At 35.2% G+C, this 9,140-nt stretch overlaps 2 protein-coding genes across 2 annotated transcripts; both read left to right on the top strand.

The window, feature by feature from the left end:
• Positions 1–1,078: 1,078 nt before the first annotated feature.
• On the top strand, positions 1,079–5,488 carry EMB1968 (ATPase family associated with various cellular activities (AAA)). The gene is made up of 12 exons (XM_018125989.2): positions 1,079–1,215; positions 1,327–1,405; positions 1,506–1,585; positions 1,783–1,905; positions 2,015–2,084; positions 2,173–2,246; positions 2,410–2,530; positions 2,617–2,679; positions 3,884–3,943; positions 4,446–4,571; positions 4,650–4,733; positions 5,145–5,488. The coding sequence occupies exons 1-12, from the start codon at positions 1,172–1,174 to the stop codon at positions 5,247–5,249; spliced, it is 1,029 nt and encodes a 342-aa protein (XP_017981478.2). The 5' UTR covers positions 1,079–1,171; the 3' UTR covers positions 5,250–5,488.
• A 113-nt stretch (positions 5,489–5,601) lies between these two features.
• Positions 5,602–6,938, top strand: LOC18592387 (hydroxyproline-rich glycoprotein family protein). Its single transcript, XM_088809240.1, has 2 exons — positions 5,602–5,779; positions 6,237–6,938. The coding sequence occupies exons 1-2, from the start codon at positions 5,667–5,669 to the stop codon at positions 6,853–6,855; spliced, it is 732 nt and encodes a 243-aa protein (XP_088665366.1). The 5' UTR covers positions 5,602–5,666; the 3' UTR covers positions 6,856–6,938.
• The last annotated feature ends 2,202 nt before the right edge of the window (positions 6,939–9,140 follow it).

Below are 9,140 nucleotides of genomic sequence, written 5' to 3'. Positions count from 1 at the left end.
TTGGTGATGGTCGAACAACACGTTTTTGGAAAGACATTTGATAGGTGAAAAATCATTATTGAAGGCTGCACAATCAGTTGGCTGCTTTGTTGATGATAACAGTCATGTTCGAGATATGTTACTACCTAATGGCTTTTGGGACTTGGAACGTATAGCTAATGTATTGCCAGAAGTAGAGCACAAAATGTTAGCTAATACGCTTCCTCCACTATATTTTGATTCTACAGATGAACCTTTTTAGGCTTTAACTTCGATAGGTGTCTTCTCTGTGTTCTTTGCTTACATATTTTGTGCTAATTCAAACATTATTCAGGCCATTAAGTAGATGTTGGGACGACAATGGAATGTCACCACGAAACATATCTTCAGAAAAGGCAACACAGTTGCTGATAATATGACTAATGTAGGTTTTGACTTAGAAGATGAATTTGCTTTTTTTGTTGTACCTCTTTTAGCAATAAAAGGCTGTTGGTGAACAATAAACTTGGTATTTGTTTTCCTCGCGTGATTAGAATTTAATGAATTTTTTTTTTCTAATAAAAAAATTACATGAATTACTTAATAAAACAAAAAAATAGATTCAATTAGTCTGATGGATGGAATTGGGTATGTAAAACTTTACAAACTCTGAATGAAAGTGATAAAATGTTTAGGATAGAATCACATGCAGTATTACAACTTATTGATACATTGATGAACAAAAAATGGTTACATCTATCCAAAGACATGATAGGCATCGAAAGTGGTCACTATGTTTCTTTGGTCTTATACACACAATGAAATAAATTGCAATATCCAAAATAAAATTTAAAAATCAAGACAACTGTTTCAGATTTTTAATTTGTAAAAGTTCCATCCAAAATTAAAAATGATACTAGATATTGACTTTATATCTACGGGTGCATTGATGTTATAGATGGATCACATGTTCCTTCTATTACTCCTACAAATGATTAATTTCGTTTCATTGATCTTAAGGGATATCCAACACACAAAGCCATGTTAAAAAAAGCAAACCTTAACAAACCGAGTGCTAAAACTCGGTCGTTTTGGGGTATCCGCTTCCTCTACCGTCTATCTGCCCAAAAGCGGGAAAACCAAAAAAAAAAAAAAATAAACACACTCATAAAGCCAAAAACAGTACAAATCTCTTGACTCAGGCAGGAGGAAAATGGCGCCAGTATTGCAGAGCTCCCAACCTTGGGTTGAAAAATAGTACAAATCTCTCCTTGTTTCCACAATTTCTTTATTTTTTGTTTAATTCTACTTTGCTTGCCTTATTTTTTTAAAAAGAAATTTTGATTTGGTAATATTTTTGTTTCCCAGTCGGCCAAAGCAAGTGAAAGATGTGGCGCACCAAGACGAGGTGGTTCGAGTTCTCACCAACACCCTCGAGACTTCTAATGTAATATATCTTCTCTTTCAAAATCCTTTCATTCTGATAATCATTAGTATTTGTTTTTATTATCTTGAAAACCCTAATTCCCTATTAATTTATTGTTTAGTGCCCGCATATGCTCTTCTACGGCCCACCCGGCACCGGCAAAACCACTACGGCACTCGCCATCGCCCATCAACTCTTTGGGTAATTTTAGAATCAGTTTTTGTAGATATTGAGAATTAAGCTTCCATCAATATTCATTAAGTGTAATGCTTTGTGAAAACATGTCTTTGTTGTCTTAGTTTGCAAGAGTTCTGTTCTGTCCCTTTGACTATTTAACAGTTTCATTTTACATTTTACTTGAGTTTGTTTGTGCTTCAACTGCAAATCAATTTTTGCAGACCTGAACTCTACAAGTCTAGGGTGTTGGAGCTAAATGCAAGTGATGAACGTGGAATCAATGTTGTTCGTACAAAGATCAAAGATTTTGCTGCTGTTGCTGTAGGATCTGGTCAGCGTCAGGGGTATGCTCTCATATTTTGTGATAAATAAAATTTCCACTTCAGCTCACAGTTGTTCCTATGCCTCTTTTAGGTGTGGCAGTAATCTTTTTATTCCTTTGTGTTTTTCTAGGGGTTATCCTTGTCCACCGTTCAAGATCATTATTCTTGATGAAGCAGATTCAATGACAGAAGATGCACAGGCATGCTTGGTTTTCTGTAGCCATCCTGGTATTATTCAGTTCGTATAGGCACATGTTAATTTCATTTCACTTAAACTTGACTCTGCAGAATGCCTTGAGACGTACCATGGAAACTTACTCCAAAGTTACAAGATTCTTTTTCATATGTAACTACATAAGCAGGTACATTTCCTTTTATTTTTCCTCAAATTTCTTTTTTCTGTTTTTAACCATAGGTTTAATTTGGTAACCTTTTAGCACTTTAATGCTACAATTACCTGTATATCATAATAAATTTTTATTAATGAAGGGTTATTGTAAACATTATGTTATTGAATTTTCATAGGATCATAGAGCCGCTTGCTTCAAGATGTGCAAAGTTCAGGTTCAAGGCACTTTCGGAAGAAATAATGAGCAATCGTGTATTGCATATTTGTAATGAAGAAGGTCTTCATTTAGATTCAGAGGTTTGAACCTGGGATCTTGAATCTTGTCTTATGAGTGATTGTATGTTAAATGGCTTCCTTACAAAATGTTTGATGTTTCACTGTAGGCTCTTTCAACATTAAGTTCCATTTCACAAGGTGATCTTCGTCGGGCTATTACATACTTGCAGGTAAGCATTAGATTGCGTTATATTCCCATTATTAATGAAATTATGATGGTTCTAATTCTCTCTATGCTCTTCTAAAATGATTTTGCCTTTGAAAATTTGGTTGCATACTTGTGGCAACTTGACTCAATTTTCTGTTCTGCTCGCTGCAGTAGCCTGGTTTATTGGGCCTTAGTTTTTTTTGCTGGTTCGTAAATGATACTTTCCCCAGAAGGGGGGTCACTTTCAATTCCTACTATGCAGCTGTAATCATTTGGGTCAAAATAATGATTTGTAACCGCATTTCAGGTTACCATTAGAAATCTAACAGGTTTACTGGGTCCAATATTACTTGGTATTGCGGTTGTTGTTTTGTACAACACTTTCTCCTAGGTCTGAGGGAATTTGTCTTCTATATGTTTTCCCATGCAATTTGAATTTTACATCTATCGTTGCTAAATTTCTAGCATATAGAATTGACAATAGTAAGCTTTTAAGGTCAAAAAGAATATGATGAGGCTGAAGTTGGTATCTTCTATTACTTCAATTATTTGTTTCTTAAGTACCTACAAAAGATTTGTCTCTGAATTGGTCCTATAGGATCAGCAACTTTGTTTAGGTCGCTTCAATGCTCAAAGTACTTGTGCGTTGTTAGTTCTAAGAGAATTTTTTGAGTATTACTCTTTGGTCATGGTCCGATGCAGAAGGCAACCTCGAATACTGTTTTTTTTTTGGTTGGAAAATGATAGAATGAATAATTTTGTCTGGGAACTCTAGATTCTCCATTGTTTATGGGCAAAAATGCAGTTTGCATTATCTATACTGCGCTGTTTATATCTGTGACTAATATTCTGTAGTCCTTTAGTGTGCGTGAGATTAATAAGTCACCCTTGTTAACGTTGGTTCATAAAGAGGTTCTGTGAAGTTCAAGTGTCTGCATGAGAATGATGACAAAATTTGCTTTTTGTTAGGGCTTCAAGTTGACAAATTTTGCTGTTTTATTGAAGGCTGTTTCTCTGCTTAATGCTTTAGTAGTCGACGAATAATGTGGTTGTGGGTCTTTATGTTTAGGAAGATAGAATTGGTAAAGCTATCTTCATCATTTTCACTATAAACTCTGAGTTGTTTTTGACGACATGCACGTATATGTTTATTGGTCATGCTGGTCTATTGGGCTGATCTCTCATCCTTTTGCAAGTGCTGAATATTGTATTATGGAATATTGCAGGGAGCTGCTCGCTTATTTGGATCAACAATTTCGTCGAAGGACCTACTTAGTGTATCTGGGGTAAGTTATATGATACATTATGCTTAAAGTTCCTAGTTTAGTAACTCTACTATACTAATTTGCATTGGTTAATATTAGACTTCTCTAGATTTATTTTTGAACCGATCATCATTTACCCTAGATAGCTAATTTATGAAAAACTGCTCTGTAGAACAAAGGAGTCTTGATGCTTGACGTGGATGCATAAGCTGCTGCAAAAATAAGCAAAGGGGAATTTGCTCTCCAATAGGGCCTTTTTTTTATTTATTTAGACTGACCAGAAGATGTTGAGATTGAATTAAAATTGAACTTCTGTACTTTGTGTTTCTCTGTGTTGGCTACCTATATCATGAAACACCTAAGCAAGTTGTCATTTAATGTGGCTTTTTCTTTCATGAATCTTTTTATGAGTGAACAGCAAACTGCATAAAATTATAACAATTAGGTGCTTTTTTCTTCTTTCTGTTTTTGCTCTATTTAACTGACCTCGGCATGCCTTGACTCTTAAATTTCAATGTATCAGGTTATCCCTCAAGAAGTTGTTGAGGCACTTTATGCTGCTTGCAAAAGTGGCAACTTCGATTTGGCAAACAAGGAAGTCAATAACGTCATTGCAGAAGGGTTTCCGGTTTCTCAGATGCTTTCTCAGGTCCAATTTCTTTATTTTCATCCATGATTAGTCATCATTGTCTAGTTGTATCTGATACTAATATAATGCTTCTGCCAGTTATTTGATGTGGTTGTTGAGGCAGATGATATACCAGATGAACAAAAAGCTAGAATTTGCAAGAGTTTGGCTGAGGCAGATAAGGTGACTTTCACCATATCAACTTAGCTTCTTTTTTCTTTTTATTCTTTTGCGCGCACGGGGGTGGTGTTGGTTAACATAGCCCGGCAACTAAAGCAGAGAAATAGTACGGCATGACTGAAATCTTTTTAAAATTTGTCTTGGACCTGTATAACCTTGCTCTCTTTGTGCAACTCATGTGCTCTACCTTTCATATATTAAACCGATTGAAATTGACGAACAGTTAATTAATTGAGGGTAATAAAGTTCGGCAATCAATTTATTTTCTTTTTTACCCCATTTTTATCCCCTGGGAACTTCCATACTCCACAATTTCTTTACATGGTCCAAGTATTTGTTACCTTTTTATTTTTGTGCCACTTGTATGGAACTGTTTATTGGTGTGACCTTTATGTTTTCTCATTGGCTTTGCAGCGTCTAGTGGATGGTGCAGATGAGTACTTGCAGCTGCTGGATGTGGCCAGCAACACAATGCGAGCTTTGTGTAACATGCCACAAGAATTCTGTTTTGAAAGTTAGGGGACAACCTAGATTGGGATGCAGGGGCTTTTGAAGACAAGTAAAGATTCAACTTTTTGAATTGTAATATATTGCAACAAAACGGCTTTTTCAAACTTTTGTGTTATGCCTGCTATTCATCGAAGATGGGCCCATCTTTCGAGTCTCATGTTACTTAGTCTTACATGGATCTTGTATGTCAAGTTTGATCTCTTTAATTGATCTCTAATCTAATGCTAAAGATGAGTCGGCTGCTTCAATGTGTATGAAAAGATGATGAATGGGGACCAAATTACTTTTGTTGCTATCATAATGGTAAAACCAAGAGTAATAAGATTGTTTTCCATTTGAACCATTGAAGTAACTTTCGTTTACGTTATGAAGGCAAAAACAGGGGAGGAACAGGCCTGTGAGAGATATCACGACAAATATATTTGAATGGAGCACAACATCAGTAGTGCAGCTCTTATGATGATGTCTGGGTGGAGCCCAGAATTTCAAATCTCCATAGCACATTCGCACTTAGCTGGCCTGGCTATGGCAGTCATCAGGTTGGTCTCTGATTCTAACACTACCCCTTGCAACAAACTGTTTTTAGAATTTTTACCGTTCTAACAGTCTGACAATTCAAAAACCCGGAGCTCCACGTGAACCCAAATCAAAGGAAAAGCCCTCCTCTGATTTCGAATTGGATGCTGAAAAAGTCTAGCTCAAGCACTGACAGATGTTTGAATCTTCTGCCTCGTTCAACTTTCTTCTGTTTTTATGATAGAAACTGCCCTGGCCTCTAATGAACCAAAGTCAAACTCAAATACGTGCATGGACCCAAACAACATGTACATTGACCCCACCAGCCCCACCTTCATGCCTTTAATCCCGCCGAGACTAAGCTCTTTCTACATCCCTAGCTGCCACCCCAACTATATATAAAGACCTAGACAGACTCACTCTAGATAATGAAACTCTGTTCTATCACTCTGCTTTTACTCTTTATATATACTTTGGTAGTTATTTTCCGTTAGAAAGAACAATGGCAGTGGATGATTCCTTCAAGAAGCCTGGAGCTGTTCCTTTTAAGTGGGAGATCCGACCTGGTGTTCCCAAGGTCCAGCAACAGCAAAAACAACAAGAGCAATCACCACAGAAACAGAAACAGAAACATCAAAAGCAAAAGCAATCGCCGCCGCCATTGCCACCTCCAGCATCACCTTTTATAAACCAACGTTCATTGCCAACTCCACCAGGAACTCCTCGACAAAAGCTAAAACCCCCGCCAGCTGGATCCTACTTCGTCCTAACACCGGAGCCCCGAAGTCACTCTTTCAGGTCTGCACCACGTGCCCGGTCTGAGCGTTGGCGGTTAGAGCAACCCGCCCGGGTCCGACCCGAATGTGTTTCACCCGGGTGCTTCCCATCACCATTGCTTATGCATAAAGGAAGCAAGAGGAAAACCCAAAAGCCCGAACCCAACTATATTTCGGACCTTGAGACGCCGTCGCGGTGGTCACTATCTAGCCGGAGGTCACGTTCGCCGTTCTATGGGTCTCCAGCGTCATCCTTTTCATCTTTTAGGTCATCGCCCCGACCCGTGGCTGATGCCCAATGGGCCGGGTTTGGACTTTTTTGAAAAAAAAAAGTTTGTATAGCTTTTTTTTTAAGGATAATCAATTAATGATGCCGTTGATATAAAGGTTTTGCTTTCTTGTTAAATATGGTTATTTGATAGCCCAAGTTGCACCATGTCACTTAAGTTTGTTCCCATTTCTTCCTCTCGCAAGATGTGTTCCTACGGAAAATGGAAGAAATCCCAAAGTTTTTATATATAAATGTCATAATGCTTTGAAAATCTATTAAATTATTAAAAAATTTGAGTTAAAATTTTATTTTTATTATGTTTAATTAATTTTTTATATTTTTATTTTTTATCAAATAAAATTTTATAATTAACAGTAAATTACTTGATACATTTGTCAGTTTTACGCTCACGTGACACTAATGAAAAAGGTAAAATATTATAATATCATCTCATCATACCACATCAATATACTATATCACCATCAACTATGATATGTCAATAATATATGATATAAAATAATAAGTGGTATTTTAACTAACGATAGTTAATTAACTCATAAAAACCTATTTAGTGGAAAATTAAAAAAACACTTGATTGAATAAAATAAAAAAATAAAAAATTATTTAAAATTTTTGAATAGTTCAAAAATATTTTTAAATATTATGTTTTTATAAATGGAAGAGTGAGGTTTTAGAAACAAAATTCTTTCTTTTTTATATGTTTTCCCATAATTGATAAGTCAAAAATGACATGATCAAAGTCAAGCTCCTTTATTAAGGACTTGAAAAATGGATGAAAGTAGAAATTGCCAAATGATTATATTTCTTCAATACTTTTCCTTTGGTTTGGTCTACTAAAACGTCTAAAACTCAATCCTAATTTCCAAGTTGCATGCGGTGCCATGTTCGTCCTCTTCTGGTTATTGTCAAACTTGCTCAATCGTGCCGATACAATAACTTCTTAAAATTCTTTTTTTTTTTAATCCTTTTTGGTCTACTAAAGCTCAATCGCCCATTTTCTAAATTTGTGGGCTAATCATCAGACTTGCATGCGTTGCCTCTGAAACATTCCAACCCATTCGCCAAGTGGATTTTCTAATTTTCTATGGTTTCACTAATTAAGATTTGGCATAAACATGAAGCAATCAACCTTTTTGCAAAGCTTCCAACAGCTTATCTTTGCCTATTGCGTGGAAATGTAGAGCATGAATGATACTTGTAAATTTGTCTTCTTCAACTACTGTCAACTACACAAGATTGACTACGAATATTTGAGTATTAAAAAGTCAAACATTCAAAGTATTCAAGTATCATGGTAATTGCACTCGAGTATCTGGTACATTAATTGGTGTATGATCTCTTTATTTAGAGGATAATTTAAATCCCTTTCTCCAAATTTATTTTCATAAAATTAAAATTATACAACTACTCATGTCATGTTTAATAAGTAGTGGAAGACTCGTGTTTATATATCGAAGACTCACCTAATTTTTTATTTATATGAGATCCGTGATATTCTATTTTATTAAATTGTGCAACGCTCCCACTACACTGGCTCTTTACTCATAAAAGAGAGAGGCTTTTACACTAATTTGGATCTATCTCGACCTTTATATATCTTATAAGGGCTTCACATTAGTGAAATCTTAGTATTTTGATACTAAATGTGAGTTAAAACTTAAATCCAATCTTGTATGATTTTAAACTTTAAAAATAAAATTTAAGTAAGCTTATAAATTATGAGTTCACGTTCTTAATATAAAAAACATACTTAATAGGTGGTGAAATATATATATATATATATATATATATATATATATATATATTTTGAACAGAAAATACATTTCACTAATTCCACAATTGTCATATACAGTGAGATAATCAATATTAGACAAAGATAAACATCCCACCCCTTTTGTTTCTTATCCCATGGAGTTGAGCCTCATTAAAAATCTTATCATAGTAAACCCTATGGGACAAACCTATGATAAGGAAAAAAGAATACTCATCTACCATGGAATATTACAATTTCTTATACAAATTCAATTTACCCCTCATGACTTAGGAACATGTTTCTATCATTATCAACAGCTTTTCTAGATTAACATTGGTAATTCTGATTAATCTTTCCATTCAATAATCTCATCCACCATTCTTTTAGCTGTTTGGGCAATCGAATGTGCTTTCAAATTGGTCTCTCTTAGGCAAAAATCAATGGCTTGACAGTTTATCCTCTCCATAAAAAATGCACAATCTTCAATTAAGTGACCCAAAGCTCCAGCATTTTGCTTTTTATTTATCCATCCTGTAATTACCTAATTATCCAAATAAATATTA

The sequence above is a fragment of the Theobroma cacao genome, chromosome 8, assembly GCF_053813885.1.
Source record: "Theobroma cacao isolate CCN51 chromosome 8, ASM5381388v1, whole genome shotgun sequence".
Lineage (NCBI taxonomy): Eukaryota > Viridiplantae > Streptophyta > Magnoliopsida > Malvales > Malvaceae > Theobroma > Theobroma cacao.
Note: the sequence above shows the minus strand (reverse complement) of the source record. Positions and strands in the feature narration are given on the sequence as shown.

Excerpts from the sequence above, each read along its gene's own strand:
- EMB1968 (XM_018125989.2), top strand. The coding sequence starts at position 1,172 with ATGGCGCCAGTATTGCAGAGCTCCCAACCTTGGGTTGAAAAATA. Across the intron at positions 1,216-1,326 it reads CAACCTTGGGTTGAAAAATA|TCGGCCAAAGCAAGTGAAAG; the intron begins GTACAAATCTCT and ends TTTGTTTCCCAG. Across the intron at positions 1,586-1,782 it reads ATCGCCCATCAACTCTTTGG|ACCTGAACTCTACAAGTCTA; the intron begins GTAATTTTAGAA and ends CAATTTTTGCAG.
- LOC18592387 (XM_088809240.1), top strand. The coding sequence starts at position 5,667 with ATGGAGCACAACATCAGTAGTGCAGCTCTTATGATGATGTCTGGGTGG. Across the intron at positions 5,780-6,236 it reads CTGGCTATGGCAGTCATCAG|TTATTTTCCGTTAGAAAGAA; the intron begins GTTGGTCTCTGA and ends ATACTTTGGTAG.